General features: G+C 42.4%; 1 protein-coding gene across 9 annotated transcripts in view; it reads right to left on the bottom strand.

Moving 5' to 3' along the window:
* Positions 1-18857, bottom strand: part of LOC143206990 (uncharacterized) — a 138704-nt gene that overhangs the window by 11218 nt on the left and 108629 nt on the right. For 2 of the 9 annotated variants that reach the window (XM_076419946.1, XM_076419945.1), the window contains exon 2: positions 2168-2588. The exons of 6 other annotated variants lie outside the window; for them this stretch is intronic. In XM_076419946.1, the coding sequence (XP_076276061.1) occupies positions 2168-2476 (309 nt within the window). In that variant the 5' untranslated portion in view covers positions 2477-2588. Of the gene's footprint in view, positions 1-2167; positions 3285-18857 lie in introns of those variants that run through there. One more of the 9 variants, XM_076419947.1, reaches the window with a different exon arrangement.

The following is an 18857-nucleotide window of genomic DNA, read 5'->3' as shown; positions in this document are numbered from 1 at the left end:
TGTTGGGAACACTGCTTGCAGTGGAAAACAACCCTTCACGTTTAGGATTAAAACAATATTTTCTCTATATAATTTAGGAATTACTATAACAAAAGAGACTTCTTGTAGAAAACGCATGCGATCCAGTAATTTATTTTTTAACGAGTTTTTAACGAGTCGGACTCGTGACGAAGATTTGAACAAAGTCTAACAAATATGAATGTCCCGTGTTTCTCTCTAGATGAAGTAAAATTTGATTCGTTTGTCATCAATATTTAAGCATTCAAATAATGTAACTGTAACTGTAAAGTGGCCCCTAGACGATCAATAATATTGTCAATATTCGCTTCAATATAAACGCATCAATATTCTCACAATAGTCATTTTGGCGAAAATATTCGTGTTGCATGGTCGGGGCTGTTTCATTCTCTTTTTTATTTGTTCAACCGTACAGTCTGGTTTACATTGTTTCAATGCATCAACCATTTTTTGCACTGCAATTGCTTTTTTGTTTTTTTGTTAAAATAATCTTTTGACTTCACACGCAACAATTCCGGATAATCACGATATGCCGCTATAAGCAGGGCTGTGAAATCCCGATCCCGAACCCTGATCACTAGAATGGGAGCTCGGTGGGTCAGCCATGTTCTTACTTCGCGGTCTCACAAACAACTGATATTGAAGAAAATATTGACAAAACACCTCCTACACGTTCAAACGGTTCTTCAATATTATATATGAGAATACAATACACCTTCAAACTAGTGGGTTATCAAATCATTTCAACGAAAAAATGATTACATTAGTTTCGTTCACAAAAATCGATTTCTTGCAAAATCTTGAGGTCGTAGACAAATTTTGAGCCCAGGTTTGAAATCAGCGTGAAAAAATCTACGTGAAATGAAGTACAGCATTTTCAAATAAATTTTTCCGCGCGTAGTATTGGAAAAACCACAATTTTCTCGAAATTGTGCAAGTTTAACGAATTTTCTCAACGTTAAAAAACGTTATTACCATAATCTCCCTATTTTGCCCATATTCTGCAATGTTTCAGCTTCAATTTGAAAAAATTTCATCGCTCGACCTCATTTCTATCGAAAGTTCTTTGATTTTGACACAGATTTCGTCGGTTTGGCCCACTGTTCGTCGCGTCGGCGCACAGTGGAAAATTTGGACCAGACTCGATTCAAAATCAAAGAACTTTCGATAGAAATGAGGTAGAGCGATGAAATTTTTTAAAAATTAAAGCTGAAACTTTGCGAATATGGGAAAAATAGGGAGATTATGGTACGAACGTTTTTTAACCTTGATAAAATTCGTTAAACATGTAGAATTTCAAGAAATCGATTTTGCAATATCCTGAGGTCGTAGAAAAATTTTAAGACCAGATTTGAAATTAGCGAGAAAAAATCGACGGAAAATGAAGTACAGCATGTTCAAAAACAATTTTCTCCGCGCGTGGTATTAGAAAAACCACAAGTTTATCGAAATTGTGCAAGTTTAACGAATTTTCTCAAGGTTAAAAAACGTTCGTACCATAATCTCCCTATTTTTCCCATATTCTGCAAAGTTTCAGCTTCAATTTGAAAAATTTTCATCGCTCTACCTCATTTCTATCGAAAGGTCTTTGATTTTGTCTCCGATTTGGACGAAAGGTCCCACTGTGCGCCGCTGCAACGATGTATCGATATCTGTCGATATCGATACCTTTAGCCAGTAGCGCGTTATAACTAGTTGGGGCCTTGGGCAAAGTAGAATTTCGGGGCCCCTAACCCCAACTAAATAACTTTACGAGAAAAACGTAGAATTTGGATCTTGGATCATGGTTTGTGTTCGGGGCCCCCTTTTGCTTGGGGCCCCAAGAATTTGCCCAAGTTGCCCATAGGGTAATGCGTCACTGCCTTTAGCCAGTACTCGTAGCAATATTTTTACCATTGTTCGTACGTAAATTTCACGAGAATGCGTGTCCGGTATGTTTCCATATCAATCTTTCGTAATATACCGTGTTGCTACCTGCTAGTCTATAAATGTTCGGATGATTCACCGTTATTACAGATTGTTTTGCAATAATCCGCGTACACAATTGAAAAGAAAGAATGTCACGAGAAGCCAACGAAGTGCTCACGGATACGGGTATCTAGCCGAAAACCGCCGACACAAGAATCGCTGTTGCGGTCTGACAGATTACCTCGATCGGCTTGGTGTCTTCCGGTCGCGTCTTAACCGTGATCGTCTGCGGGGCTTCCGGTTTTCTCGAGCGATCTTCGAACATCCGCCTGATCGATCCCGGGATCTCGTACTCGACCTTCTCCTTGCAACCGTACACACCGATGCTGATCTTCGCACCGGTTTGCACGCTCGGGAAGCTCTTGCATCGCGATGTATCCTGTTTCGTTCGATCGATCAATCGCCTCCTCTCGACCGGGTTCAGGTTCAGTTGTTCGATGATTGCACGGATGTTCGACGAGATGCTACCTTCTCGGTGCGATACCACCATGGTGACGCTTGTATGATCCTCGGCTAGCGATCTATCGATCTCCGTTCGCCAGGATCGCTCGCAGACAACCGCATAGGGTGGGTAGAGCTCGTGGTCAGAGCTCGCGAACCCTCTGCAAGTGGTTCACGAACGGTTCAACGCGCGCACATTAGGTTCTCGAGTTGGTAAACACTTTTTGGGATCGTCCAGACACTTGGAGATTTGCGACACAGTTCCAACAAGTCGGTCTTTAAAAGGTGCTTCGAGCTATAAAAATTTGTCACTGTCAGACGTACACGTGGAGTTGTTAATTCACTTTAGTGTTGCTCCATTTGAAAGCCTGAGCAAGTCTGATTGAATGAACTGAATGATCGAGAAATTGTGATGACGGCCTAGAGGATAAACAAGTTAAAACCCATAATTTTTATGATTGTCAAACATACAACTCGAGTTGCCTATTTCGCTTTAGTGCTACTCCATTTCAAAGCCTGAACAAGTCGAGAGTGTGCTAAGACAATTTCTGGTTAGAACTTCTTCGAAAAATATGTACAACGGAATAAACGACCGAAAAATTGTGGTGACGGGTTCGAGGGTGAACGGGTTAAAAACTATAATTTTTATAATCGTCAGACATACATCTGAAGTTGCTTATTCGTCGGGAGTGTGCCAAGACAATTTCTGGTTGACGCTTCTGCGAGAAACACAGCGGAATAAACGACCAAAAAATTGTAGTGATGGGTTCGAGGGTGAATAGGTTAAAAATCGGACAATAGAGATACCAGCCTGTGAACGTATCGGTAAAAATTATAAAAAAAAAACTTTTTAAAAATCACGCTTATATTAAAATGCACTAAAAAGGAGAAAATAATTTTTTTTACATTAGTGACTATAAATGAAAGCGTGGAGCGCTAAACTATATTGACGTAATCTTCGTGGGCGCTCCACGCTTTTATTTATAGTCACTGATGTCTAAAAAAATTATTTTCTCCTTTTTAGTGCATTTTAATATAAGCGTGGTTTTAAAAAATTTGTTTTTATATATTTTTTTATTGTCATTTTAGTCTATTTTAAATGGAACGCAAGATCTAGTAATACTGATATGAAATAGTAAGATATAGGAACGCAAGATATAGAAATACGCGAGAAAGAATGAGGGGATGAGTCTGAGAGACGACGTCTCTTGATGGAGTCCGAAATGGAACTGAATGAACGGAACATCACAAACACACTGAGCCCCTTCGGTGCGAAGCAGTGATGCCATAATGAGCTCCAAACGGAGCTTCCGTACTCTCCTACATACCCCTTCCACTATTCCATTCCAGCACCGTGCGCAGGCGCACACTCCACGGTCCCCATCGCGCACGTGCAACGTGTCTCCCATTCGTCCCACTCATTCCCCGTCATCAAAGAAGGGGTACACCATTTCACCGTGACTCCCCGCATATGGCATCACTGGTGCGAAGTGGGTCAGTGGAGTGGGGATGAGTCGGAGTGGCAACGCGTAGTGGAGTAGGGAGCGCTGGTGCGCGGAGTGGGGATCGCTGAACGCGATCACGTACTACCGAGCGTCGCGCGGCGATGTGTGTGACGGTTGCTATTTAAATATTTTGTTTCTCCTAGAAGCACAGTTTTTTTTTAAATTTGTTTTTTAATATTGCATTGTCATCCAGTTCTGAGCTATGTTTAAAGTTTCAAGTCTCCAGCTCATCGGGAAGTGATTTAAAATTCGATTACAAGATTTGACGCATACAACGACAACTCGGCAAGCTAATATAAGCGTGGTAATAAAAAGGAATCGATCCGGCCGAAGAAGGAATCGCCAGCACTTTTATCGTAATCGGCTCGGCTCGACGGCAGTTGCTTCTCCTCGAAAGTTCTTTCGGAGGTTTCCACGAGAAACTGACATACTGCGAGAAGAAGATTACATATCGAGTGGAAGCCTCTCGTCTCGCAATTCAATTTACCGCGGTCCCTTCGGGAGACACTTTCGCGCTGTTAAACGGAGATTAGCCGGCGATCGACGAAGAAGCAGAAAGGTCCGTTGGCAAAACATTCCCCCCGTTCGTAATTGCGTTAGCGAATCTCGGCCGAGCCGCGTAGCTCGTCTACCTAGTTTACGCAGCTAGCAGTCAGCGTGCCGCCGCGCCGCGCCGTTCTCAGGATTTCACGCGAGCGCCTCGTCCTCCTTTTGCTTGCCAGGGAGGATCCCGATCGCTTCCCACGCGACCTTACGACCTCCACCGTCCACACGAAAAACTCGGTTACTCGATTTCCTGGCCGGATAACGTGATCGCCGTCCAGTCACGGACAGGACACACATGCAATTCGCCGTGCCGGAGAAACGCGTTCTCTCGCGACGTTTCGCAGAAACACGGTAGATAAGATCGTCGGAATTACGTACACCGAGGCCCCCGTCAAGGAGCGTGGCTTCAAATTCGAGGGAAACTTCCCGCCGCTGTTCTCCGGCGGTTTTCTGCTCTGCGAACGTGAACGAGGGATTTTTTCACACTTGTATATTCCCCGAATCTCCCTTTCAATATACAAGAATACATATATACAAGAATGAATCTGGTAAATGTTGCCTTATAAAAATGGCAACCGTAAATTCATTGAGCCTGTCCGTAATTTTCAATATAATAACTGCTTGTACAAGGAAATTTATTCAACTGTTTTTCATAAATGAGTTTTCATAATTTCAATAATTGTCTTCAAGCCCTAAAGAACCTTATAAATAAAGTACTGTTATACAGATTTTTAAAGAACGGAAAAAAATTTTTGACTTTTGGCCACGATTTGGCGATTTCCGACCACTGTGCGGCGTCTCGTAGGTAGCACAACGGGTCAAGTGAGCAACGAAGACCACAGTATTGCGAAAACTGCGGATGAAACCGCCCGCAGCGAGAGTTTCCATATAGGATTGTATACCATTATCGAACGGCCAAGGTTTCGGAGTCGACTGGCACAATCAGCCAGAGAACATTTCCCAAGGCAGAACCAGGCCAAAGACATGCCCACGTCGATCGCCCACGATGTTTACCCAATCCCCTAGAAATCCTCGACGATTAACAGTCGCGATCGTTCCCGTAGCCGCAAATGCGGTTGCTGGGTCACGAACTGGACACACGGACGTCGCAGAAGAGACAGGCAACGAAAAGTCGAAGTGCAAAGCGCAATACGCGCAACACCTTCGATTATATTGCAAAAGAACCGTTGGTCGGAGCGCGCGCGGTCACACCTATGCCGCGCACACCACCTGTGCGCAACGCACACCGATCTGTCCGCTTGCATTCCAGCCGGATACGTACGTGGGCACCCGACGGAAATTGCGGAACGTAATAATTTTCCGCGGGAGAGGAGAAAGTGACGTCGATCGCGGCGCACGAGCGAAGAAAAGTCGAACGACTTGCGCAACCGTGCTCCGATCAACAACGGTACCAACCTCGTTCCGCGACGTCGCCGACGGAAAAACCGCTTCGTTTTTCCCTTTTAACAACGACGAACCTGCGGTTTCCTTCCTCGTAGAAGACTCGACGGTTCTGCCTATTAACCCTTCGCAGAGACGAACAGTTCCAACACAATCCAACAACTACAAATGCCATCAAAGTTGAAAAACCATTCTGTTTTCCTGGCTACCATATTTGGATCGCTCGTTTTTCAAACATAATATGTACATTCATTTTGAACAGTTCCTGCAATTTTTCATTAAGTCCCATTACAGGTTTTACACTCCAAATTCAACCCTTTTGCAAATCAATTTCAACCTTTTACAAATAAACTATTTTTAAGTAAATTTTTGTACAAAAGATCAAATCACATGTAAATTAATTGTTAAGAAATTCAAAGTTTTATTTGTTGCACAGATGTACATCAAATACTTAATTAAAAGTAATTACTAGACTGCGGTCGTTTACGCAATTTGCAATTTTTGTAGACGAATTTTAAGAAAGTGGAACAAGATAAAATCTTATTTCCGGTGGTAGTAGCCTTTGCAGATGTGAAATAAATAAAAATTGTACTAAATTCTCTGTCGAAGTTTATATTGTACGCTTTTTTGAAAATTTTCAGAAGCCATAAATGCATAAAGATCCGCATTATTTAGCGAAACGTATTGAGTGTCGAATGTTATGTTTCCCTCGCAATACCGACACCGTTTACGTGTGTCTAATGAATATAAAATTCAATCTAAATAAATAAATAATAAATTTTAAATATATTCTTAATGGAGAGAGAGATGAAATTGATTTGCAGAAGGGTGAATTTGGAGTGCAAAACCGAGGAAATGCATTTTACATAGGAAAAGCTAAGCAGCGAAAAGTAACATCAAATCTCTATTAACGTAACGCGTAAAATCCGCGGTGTATCCACGAGAGATCGATCGATCCTAGACGAACGTCGGCGTGAATCAGCTGACGGAATCAACGAGGCAGACGCGTTTACCTTATCTGCCGACCGAGTGAGTCAGTGACTCGTTTTCGTGGGCACGTTCGCCTGCCACCTTAGAAAGGTGTGTACGATCAAGGATTCTTTTCCTCGGGAGAGGTCGTGCTCGATATCCTTGCTCGACTTCGCGGATTCAGTGGCCACGGACTTTCTTAGTTAGCAAGGCTTGATATATCAACAGATATACTTTCACAAAAGAGTCTCGAACTGTTTATGCAAAATGCACGGCAGATCTTTATGCACGAAACACGAAGCACCGGTGAAACGTAAACACGTTTCGAGATTTCATTTTTAATTGACTGGAACGACCACACCGACGGAAATCGATGTTTACTTCTTCTATGAAAATGTGAATTTGAAATGAGGATCCGACGCGGAATTATAATACACGGGAGATAATATTGAATATTCGAGATACTCTCCGAGCACAGAACTCGTCGAAATTGGACGCGATCCGAGTAGGGGTTGCGAGAGGACTGACTAGCAAGGGAGAGAAACGTTGCCAAACCGAGCACCCTAATTCACTCGACAGCCACTCGATAAATCAGACGTCGCGTGGCGTGCACGGCCACGAAAATTCGTTGCCTTGGTGATCATCGACCTAACGCGCCCCCGCGATTCCCTATTATCGCCAGACGATCTCTCGGATGATTCACCTCGGCCAGTCGAACTGTTCGCACACTAATGACAATGCCCTGCTTAAAAACCTGTTTTCCGTGAGTCGAGGATCGACTGATTAGAGCCGAGTGACAAGTGCGAGAGAATGTCTCGCCGAACGATTCGCTCCTTATCGGGTCGATTTTTAAAGATCCTGCGGTTAGATGCCGGCTCGAGAAATTCAAGGAATACCGGCGAGTAAATCATGCTGTGGCTGTTCATCGGCAGTAGAAAATAGTGGTTCAGATACTACGAGTACACTGCAGACTCAAACATGAGACTCAAAAATGAAACTCAAACATGAATGCAAACATAAATGAAAACATGAGATTCAAATGTGAGATTCAAAAATGAAACTCAAACATGAGATTCAGAAATGAAACTCAAACGTGAGATTCAAGAATGAAACTCAAACATGAGACTCAAACATGAATGCAAACATGAATGGAAACATGAATGCAAACATGAATGGAAACATGAGTACAATTCAAGTTTAATCGCTTTTGTTCATCGGTAGGTTTAGTGTTAAATATGTACAACGGAAAAGTTCACTAAGAAAATTTCTCCAAAAAAAATATTCACGAAATATTTATGAAAAAGAACAAATGACGATCAAGTCATTTTGACTCATCCGGTAGTTCTAGTGTCAATTATCGTTTAAAAGTCGTTTACTTCATCCTCCAAATTCGCCCTCTTGCAAATCAATTTTACCGTTTTGCAAATCAAATTCAACCTTTTACAAATAAAGTATCTTTAAGTAAGTTATTAAAATTAGTAAATTAATAATTATGTGTAGATATATGTATATTCATTGTAGCCATTTCCTGACTAATAAATTTAAGAATGAAATTGGTTTGCATAAGCTTGAATTTGACTTGCAAAAAGTTGATTTCGGAGTGTGAACCCTATAATGTCCAGAATATAATGTGAAAAAGTTTATTTTTTAAAAATTTATTCTCCTCCTGCGTCATGTTGCGTAGACGTTTAATTATTAAATGGTTCAAAGTGCCTCCTGATGCGGCCGGCTCTCTGTATCCTGATATTTTCTAAATAAATATTTGCCACGTTAAGGGGTTAACGAGTTACTCTCGAACTAGAGCAGGTTGCGTACGAGAGAGGAGATAACGCGATGCCAGGCTCGTGAAAGGTTTTTCAAGTAAATTTGAATGGGACTGCGAGGGTGGCGGATAGAAACGACGTCGACAAAGGAGACGAATGTAGTCCGCAGTGAAATCGCGTTCCCGATCCGTCGCAGTGGATGGATTTTCACGCGACCCGCGGATCATTTTCGCCCCGTCTCTCTCTCTCTTCCTCTTGCCGCGTATTTTTTCCTCTGTTCCCGTCCCCTCCGGTGTTTTACGACAATGCCACGGAAACGCGAGCACGCCGCTCGCCGTGGCGTGCCAGATTTCCAACATCCTGCTGACACGTAGCCGCCGACAGCTCGCGAGCCGTTCGTTGTTGTTGGAAATTCTATCGCCGCGAAATCCTAGGCGCCCCTATCGTTAGATCGAGCAAAAGAAAACCCGCGTATCAACAAAAATTCATTGCGACACTGTTCCTTCGTTCGCCGGGAGAAATCTTCCGGCTGATGCAAGCAGCTCGTCTCGTTTCTAAACTACGAATTTACCCTTAGCACTCGAGTGGCGACTCACAGTCACCAAATATGTTGGTATCTAATCAATTACTAAATATTTAAGTATTGTACGAGTGTTACATCAATTTTTCATATGCATAAAATGAAGAAAATTGTATATTAGGTTGTTACACATGAAATGTCCGATTTTAGAATGCGAATGTTGCAATGCGTTTTGATCAAGAAATACTATTACAATTGACAGGCTCATTGTACGTCACATTGACGAGCAAAGCTTACGATCCTATTTCATTTACACATATAAATTTCCTTTTACATAGATTTGATTTCAATGTCAATCAGTGAAAAACAACATATTGGGGATAGCATTATGTGTTATTTGGTGAAAATGTGGTGACTAATCAATAGACTGCGGATTTTATGCATTTATGACAAAAATAAATGGGTGCAATTTAATAAAGTAGAAAGGTTACAATGATTTAAGAGTGCAAATCTATTTCTCTCAGCTTGTTAAAATTATTAAAGTGAGAATAAACTGTTTATGTGGCCCCAGTCATTTGCAATTGGGGCAAGCAATTTTTATTTTCTATCATAATACAATCGAGAAACGTGTGATTCTTTGATCCAGAAGAAATAGTTGCGGTTGTTTAACGTTATCGGACATTTCATATGCAACGACCTAATAGCATGGAATATTATAGGTCGGAAGAAATGCTTAATTTTCGAGTTAAAATAATTCCAACTGCAAAGGGTTAACCCCTTCCCCGAAGAAATCGTTTGAACCGCGAAGTAAATTTCCCGAGATTGAAGCAATTTATAGATAATATGGAGTATGGAGTTCCGCTGGGTGCGACCGAGATGGACGAGAATCCGCGACGGAAAGCGAAACCGATCGTTAATGAAACATCGACGGCAATAACATCCGAACGATATCAGTTTCAATTTCTTCTCGGCGTGCGCGCGTTCGATTCGTTTTGCTTTCCATTTCCGCAAAGAGACAGAAACGAGACGCGCGCTTGCTCTGTGCACTCGCGAACCAGAACGACGCGAATTAACTCGTCCGAGTGCTTCGCACGCGACACTACGGCCAGAGATTTCTCTGTGTCGCTTCCCGCTTCAACCGGGAAATGACCGATCGAGCGATTGCACGCAGGGAAATTATCTTGGAAACGCGGTCGAAAGTCTGTGAACACGCTTCTCACGATTATCGTCTCGCGTTTATTCGCGATGCTTATTCTATGCACCGTTTTCCTTTCCCTGAAATTCTATTGTCATCGTTTTACAAGGTGAATCGGATCTCGCAGCTAATTTCCGTTTCGCTGGTTCGTACTTGTACCGATTCCTCATTCATGATAAACGATTGATTAACCACACGTTTTTCTGTATCATCGAATTTCTCTGGACGATTTTGTTAGAAAGCAAGACGTATTAACGAAGTTTTACTCCGAAGTTTACCGGACACAAGAAATTTCTGATAACAGTGTACATATCACAGTTTCTCAGCATTTTCTATAATCGGAAACGAAAAATTGCGTTGTCTCGAGGAATAAGATTTTTAACTAATGTATTCTATAACTTGAACAAAAATTATTGTAATACTTTCGATTCATATACGAAGGGAAACATCAATTTTATTTAAAAAAATAAAGTAATACTGGGTACTGCATGTCATTGTTATTAATTTCTAAAAAGTTTGTTGTCCGATAACCAGGTGGGGCACGGTATCTGGTACCTTTACCCTGTGCGTTTCGCATTAAAAAAAATAAAAGTCACGAAGTTTCAGGGTTAAACATTTTACCAATCAGGTAATTTCACAGGTTCAATTTCGCTGCTCGCTGAGAACACTTGCACTCGAGGAGAATGAAATAAAATTGATTTTTGGATCGTCGTAGTGTTCCGCTCATCCTCGTTGTTACGTCGATTCGATTCGACACGCTACCGGCCACATTCCTGCGAATTGTATTTCCCTCCATGTACGGCGTCCGTTCCTCCAACCAGGAAGTTCCGAGTTAGGAAGCCTCGGGTAACAGGGAAACGTTCGGTTATCGTGCGGATTCGCCTCGCGTGAGCAAAAGTAACGGTGTACCCGCGAACGCGCTCGCGCGAACGCCAGCGAGTACCACTCGGCAATAAAGCAAATTGAGAATGATGGCACAATAAGATACACGCGGCGAATTGACTGGCCGGCTGCCAGAGGAAATAGACGACGCGGCGGCAGATCGTGAGCAACTTGGAAATCGATCTTGATCGCGTTCAACCGGGGTTCGATCCGATCTTTACGAGGAGACTTCGCAAGTGGAGCGTCCATGCGCCTCTGTCGAAGGATCCGATTGCGGCGAAACCCGGCTCGGTGTCGTTATCCGCTTCGTGGTAACCGTCGGGACGCGATACTAACTCCAGTTTTTGCTGTACGATCGTTCTCGATCCCGAAACTTCGACCGATCTTGGATCCTAAGCTAGATACGGAGATCTTAGCTCCAGTGAAGTCGAAAGCATCCTAACCACGCCTACCCGGGCCTCTTTACATGGCTGGGCAACGAAACCACGCCCCCAGGCACCCTAAAACAAAGGACCAAGCAAACCACAGCCTCTCAGGACATATTGCGGGTCAGGAGCAACGAAATCGCATCTCTCAGGCACTCAATATTTAAGAAACATCCAAACCACGCCCAGTTGGCTCTCTACATGATAGGGACAACGAAACCATGCATTCAGACACCCTAAAACAGGAGAGCAATGACATCACACCCCTCTCAGGACATTTTGCAGGCCAAGACCAACGAAATCGCAACGTTCGGGCACTCTACATTTAAGAACTAATGAAACTATGCCCACTCGGGATATTTACATGGTAGGGACAACGAAACCACGCCCTCAGGCACCCTAAAACAAAGGAGCGAGGAAACCTCGCGCTCTCAGGAGATATTGCGGGCCAGGAGCAACGAAATCGCATCTCTCAGGCACTCTACATTTAAGAAATAACCAAACCACGCCCACTCGGGCCTCTCTACATGGTAGGGACAACGAAAGCATGCCTTCAGACCCCCTAAAACAAAGAAGCAATGATATCACATCCCTCTCAGGACATGTTACAGGCCAACACCAACGAAATCGCAACGTTCAGGCACTCTACATTTAAGAACTAATGGAACTACGCCCACTCGGGCTATTTACATGGTAGGGAGAACGAAACCACGCCCCTCAGGCACTTTACACGCAGAGGAACTTTTTGTGGACACGTAATTGAAGTTGGAACGAGGACACGGATTGCCCTGTGGAGCACTGACCTAGTTCCATTGCAAGCAGCGCAACCACGCCCCTTCCAAACATTTTGCACAGCAGGAGCAACGAAGCCACGCCTATTCGAGGCATTCTGTACAACGTTGTTATTCAAACTCTAATAAACGATTCTAGCAGACCGATCGAGCAGTCGAAGAAAGATTAGGATCAAGGGGAAAGAATCTCGGTCGCGTCGAGGTCCAAATCGTTCGTAGCAGAGAAAGGCCTCGGTAGGCGGAAAGAAATGGGTTAGATTCGCGATTACGTTTCCTTCTGTTTCATCTGCGACCTCGGTCGCGCTGCGCTGCGCTGCGTCGGGCTGCGTCGAGCTGCGCGTCCTCAAGAACTCGTTTCGAGCGAAAGAGAACTCGCTCTCCGCGACACAAACACGGATAGAGGATACCACTGCTCCGAGTGGTGTGGAGTTAAGTCGAGTCGAGGGCTCGCCTAGTTCTCACGGCGAGCGTTTCGTCACATCGGGCTTGCGGCTAATTGCGCGGCCCGGGACCGGATCTCGGCGCGCGCCAGCTACGATACCGATAAACGCGAACCAGCGCCTCCTTTTCCTCCATTTCCACCTTTCCCGTTACCTCCTCGAGCTTTTTTCGAGGCGGCTCTTCTCCGCGAGGTCCTGGGAAGAGTCAAGGAAGATCGGCTACGGTCAATTAACCGAGAACCGCCAGGCCAGACGAATCTCCGCCGTTTCCGGCGCATCGATCGAACTTGCTCGCCTCATCGAGCGTCTAGATCTTGATGGTAGCGATAACGTCACTCTTGCGCCGCAGTATGACCAATTTTAGAAAATATGAACCCATTGACATCGTTAGCGTATTTTCCTAGCCACTATCGCTAGAGATTTTGTACCAAACAGTATTTACAACTATATACAGTGGGTGTACAAAGTATTCGTACTACTTTTTAAAACGAATAACCTTTTCAAAATTTCACCCAGCAACTTCAGTTTTTTTTGAGACGTTAGAAGCATTAGTTTATACTAGCTAAGGTGTAAATTTCATCGAAATCGATCAACGTTGTTATGAAATATAATTGGTTGAAAGATTGTAAGATCGAGAAGATTGTAAGAATCTGCGATTTAAATGCCCATAGCTTTTTTATGCGTCAACCAATTGCAACGAAACTTTGTACTATAACTCACTTAGATTCCAAAATACATGTTTCAAATTTTCATTAGAGGCACCGATAAAAAAATTTGAAATCGGGACCTTTAATTTTTCCTTTGCAATGGCGACCAATCACAATTAAAAAGAAAATTATTTACACATCAGCTAGTAAACTAATCCTTCTAACGTCTCAAAAAAGCTGAAGCTGTTGGATGCAATTTTGAAGAAGTTATTCGTTTCTAAAAGGTGTACGAGTACTTTTGTGCAGATACCCTCTGTACATATAATATTACTGAAATATTAGTGAAATATCTTTTTACTGTTTGAAATTGTTCTTTTTGAATATACAGTCACTGACAATTTAAAGTGGACACCCTTAAAAATCGCATAACTTTTTAGAAATTGGACCAAAGGACTTGAATTTTTTTAAGATGTTAGACCGGCTAGTTCGCTAGAGAATAAGTAAACAAAAATTTAATACGATTGCAATTGGTAGGAATTATACAAAGTTTTAAAAATGATGTTTGGTCAACTTTTTTATCTGGGCCTGTAACGATAATTTAAAAAATGCGTTTTATAGATTTCGGTAACTTATATGCATACTGAAAATTTCATCGAAATTGGTCTACATTGCAATGAGCTACATACGTTTAAAGATGAGAGCTTAAGGGTGAAGTCGCAGATTTTCAGCCTTGCCAGGGCATTTCGCCCTTACGTGATCATCTTTAAACGTTTGTAGCTCATTGCAATGTTGACCGATTTCGATGAAATTTTCAGTATGCATATAAGTTACCGAAATCTATAAAACGCATTTTTTAAATTATCGTTACAGGCCCAGATAAAAAAGTTGACAAAACATCATTTTAAAAAATTTTGTATAATTCCTACCAATTGCAATGGTATTAAATTTTTGTTTACTTATTCTCTAGCGAACTAGCCGGTCTAACATCTTAAAAAAATTCAAGTCCTTTGGTCCAATTTCTAAAATGTTATGCGATTTTTAAGGGTGTCCACTTTAAATTGTCAGTGACTGTAATTGCAAAATTGATAAGAGACGATGTGCCGCAATAAAATGATCAGTGGAAGATTGCACTCGCGTTAACGCGAACGCATTCGGTATTCTTCCCGTCTCTCGTGTTTCTCGTATCGCACGAATCTGCGGGTGCTATAAATGGCTCAAGATCCGCGGTCCGCTATTAATTAGACGGACTCGTTTGTAATAGTAATCGCACTGTGGTTTAGTTTCACGGGAAACACAAGTTCTTATTGAATTAAAATAGATCTTTTTGTAACCAGCAAGAACGATCGAAGATAGACGAAGAACCGCGGCATCACGAACCATAATGAGGTGGAAGAAGAAGAAAGTTTTACGTGTTTTCAAACAACAAGCAAAGAGAAGCGATAATGACAAGTTCGACTCGACTCGAACAGCCTAATTGTACGCGGCATTCGGTAATTTTTGTTTCCATCGCGGTGCTTAACCCTTCGGGGACCGAATGATTTCTAATATCGTCGTCGTTCTAATAACACTTTCACCGTGCACCGTGTAACGCTCATTTTTTTGTCTTTTTTCCGATTACTTTCGTGTCGAGTAACACACTTAGAAAGTATTATTATCGTGTCTGACATTACTGATCGGCATAGCAATTTGCAGGAACGTTCACCGAGTCTCGACCAATCCGCGGACTGTCAATGCTCGAGAATGCGTGAACTTGTTAACCGAAGAGCGCGCGCAACGAACACTATCTTGATTTCAGTTAAAGACGAATAACATGCGTTTATCACGTGTACAGATTTACGGAGACTGGTACACCAATCAAAGTTAATAGCACTTCCATTGGATTTTTACGAAAGAATTTTTTCTCCTGACATGTTTGTAAAACGTAAAATTCCAGTCGCAGGAATGCGAGGATCGATTCGTTACACGAGAAAGCTTGGCATGATATAATACACTGGTCTAGATATTATAATAGAATTTGCAAGGCGAAAGAATCTTCGGATGCATAGACAGGGAAATCAGGAGTTATTACAGGATGAAGACTGTTAGCTCGTTTCCGGTTGGCAGATAAGGAGGTTCGGCTCGTAGTATACGATTAGAGGAAAGCACCGATCACGTTAAACTCTCGATTGATTTATTACAGTGTGCGTGTGGCAAGCTGCCGCATTAAACGTCCGACGTGTACGCTAGGCTAATATTTGCCTGTGCCTTTGCCACGAAAACAGAAAGTCAGTTATGTATTACCATTCCGCGAAATAGAAACTTACGCGAAAGGAACGCGATAGTACGTGCCTCTCGTTTGTTGCCAATCAAAATCCGATGATAGGCAGACCGCGGAATCGCACGTCGGTATGGCGCATTTCGGATGCGAGGAGAGGACACGATCGATCATGGACATCCAACGCGACGATACAGTAACGTGAGATTCGTCCTTTCTCTGCTGGAGGAAAAATCACGATCTCATGTTTCAATCTCTTACAAGAGAAGGACACTAAGTGTTCGACTTCGATTTTGATAATCTTTTGTGAGACGATGGTATATGGATCCCTAATGATGTCTGAAAAATATTAGGCGTAGTTACTCAATAATTTTAAAGATATAAACGATTAAACTTTCATACAGCTCAAGTTTTCGAAGTTCCATTAGCCGTGTAAGCAGGTTGCGTGAAAGTTCAATTGTTTATATCTTTAAAACTATTGACTAATTACAGCTAATATTTTGCAGACATCATTAGGGATCCATATACCATGGTCTCACAAAAGATGATAAAAATCGAAGTCGAAGAGAGAGAGGAAAGAAACCAAAGGTCCTAGAAAAAAAGGTGATTTACGGTCTGAAACGGATCTAAGATGTCCCGAAAGACTTCCAGAGTCTCTCGAAAAATTCAGGAGTCCTGGAATAGATCCAGGGGTTTGGAAGAAACTTTAGAGGCTCTAGAAAGAGGCTTCTAGAACAGGGCAGGCCAACACACGGCCCGCGGGCCGCATGTGGACCGCCACGTTAAATTGTGCGGCGCGCCGGGCGATTTTATGTTTCTATTGGAGCTTTTGTTTCTCGTTGTATGTATACAAAAAATATTAAATAAATGAAAATTTGCATGTGCAAGTACCTCGCAGCAGGTTCGAACTTTGATTGATTGAATTCGAACTCTCTATAAGTACTTCGAGAAACAGAAATAGTACTCCTCAGGAGTATACTCGAACCTATGCCAGACAGCTTCAAACCTTTTACAAGTGCTTTGGTAAACGGAAATAATACTTGCAAGTATATTCGAATCTTGGTCGAACAGATTCGAAACTTTTATGAATATCGTACTGTAAATTCTCCGATTTTTCTAATCATTATTTTTTTTACCTTTAAAATCAATTATGTTGTCCTCTAGTGCATAATTTAATTCAACATGTACAACTATAATTTCATAATCTATCGGAAATATTATCTATCTATATATATATAAAAACGAAGTCCTGACTCACTATCACCTATCAACGCCCAGGGTAAACCCTTGGCCCTAGAAAGCTGAAATTTTGCACAGAGGTTTCTTTTATGATCTGTACAAGAGATAAGAAAGGATATTTCGAAATTAAACCCCTAAGGGGGTGAAAAGGGGTTGAAACGTTTGTATGAGGAATATATTGTTCGTGGTCGGATTTACTTCATACGTGGTCTTAATGCTCTTTGATATGTTTCGGCATTTTAAGAAATTGATCCCCTAAGGGGGGTGAAAAGGGGGTTTGACATCTAAGATGGCGGCATGACATAAAATTAAAACCCTATAGGGGTGAATGGGGGGTTAAAAGGTTTTATGGAGAAACAATATCAATTTCCGAGGGCATTAAACAGTTTTCTATGCGAGCGAAGCCGCGGGCAGAAGCTAGTTCTTAAATAAAATTACGAATTTAATAAAGAAAGTGCTTAAGACCTACTATTTAGTTCTGATTTCCAAGATTCGAGTACTAAATATTCCGTTTTGTCGATCGTAACGAATTAATAGTTTTTTAATAACGAATTAATAACTAATTTCTATTAATTCGAGTACTACTTGTGAAAGATTCGATTTCTTTCAACATCGAAGTACTTATAAGTATCTTTTCGAAACTTGTAAGTACTCATTCCGAGGTTCGATATCAGTTTGTATAAAATGAGTACTTTCCAAATATAATCATTGAAACATTATTGCTTTTAAGTAGTAACCGAACCCATGAAATGGAACTTGGTTATTGAAATTGACAAGGATTCGTGAGTACATATTGAACTTGATCGCATCCCTAGTTATAATGGGCAAATGCGACGCATAACAATAAAGTTTCATTCATTTTCTATTTGTATTACATTTTTTAAAAGCATGTTTACTAAAGTGCAGCGCGCTGTAACGTTGCGCGTCATCAAAGTGGCCCAGTGAAACCATTTTGGTTGGCCAGGCCTGCTCCCAGAACGAGGATTTAAGAACAGGTTCGAGGGGTTCGTCCACGCCGAGGAAGTGGATCAATGGGGCGTTCGAGAAAAGTGTAAAAAAAAGGTCCAGGCGGTGATCTCAAGGAGACAGCAATAAATCGGCGGTTTCATTCTTTCCGGAGAGAAATTTCGATCTTTGATCCTCGTCGCGATTCCCCGTGCCTCGAGAGGATCCTTTGTGGATTGGACGATCAACACTTTCACCGTTTAAATTTATTGATGTCGAGCCGCAACTGTCGTTAGAGGATTACACGCACTTTCACCGAATTCTGCGAGCAAACGGTCCGCCGGAGAAGCTCTGTCGATCGTTGTTCGTTACGCGAACGGTGCACCGAAAGGGTTCGTTTACGGTTGTTCGAACGCGGAGCTTTCGCGCGTGGAAAATCCGGTCGACGCGACGCGCGACGAATCCGTAGTTCCTGGGGCTTATAAATATTTAAATCGCGCAGGAACGGAGGCACGTAGGCGCGATAAAACGGCGGCGGACACGACGGAGTCAACGACACGACCGAAACACGACTTTTCGGCCCGATTTCCACTCGGGTGATTCCTTTCGTAACAAACTTCGTCGAACCAGGTTGTCAACCGGATTCCGCGACTCGCAAGCCAAGAATTCGTTTGATTCACAGTCTTGATCCTCAGTCGGTGGATCTAGAACCAGATTATTAGGGATACAAGCTACTGGATATCGTTCGGGACGTGCCTACAGATAGAACGTCGTCACCCGTTCCGTTCTTCCGGTTGAACGAGCTCTGTGGATCTTCCTTCGCACCCACGTGTTCTAGTATTCAAATGCACTGCACGCTTATGCCTTCCTCCGAGCGATAGGATTTATTATACATTATTATTGCCGTG

This window comes from Lasioglossum baleicum, chromosome 3 (assembly GCF_051020765.1).
Source record: "Lasioglossum baleicum chromosome 3, iyLasBale1, whole genome shotgun sequence".
In the NCBI taxonomy this organism is placed as follows: domain Eukaryota; kingdom Metazoa; phylum Arthropoda; class Insecta; order Hymenoptera; family Halictidae; genus Lasioglossum; species Lasioglossum baleicum.
The sequence above is the reverse complement of the archived record's forward strand: the minus strand, read 5'-3'. Positions and strand labels throughout refer to the sequence as shown.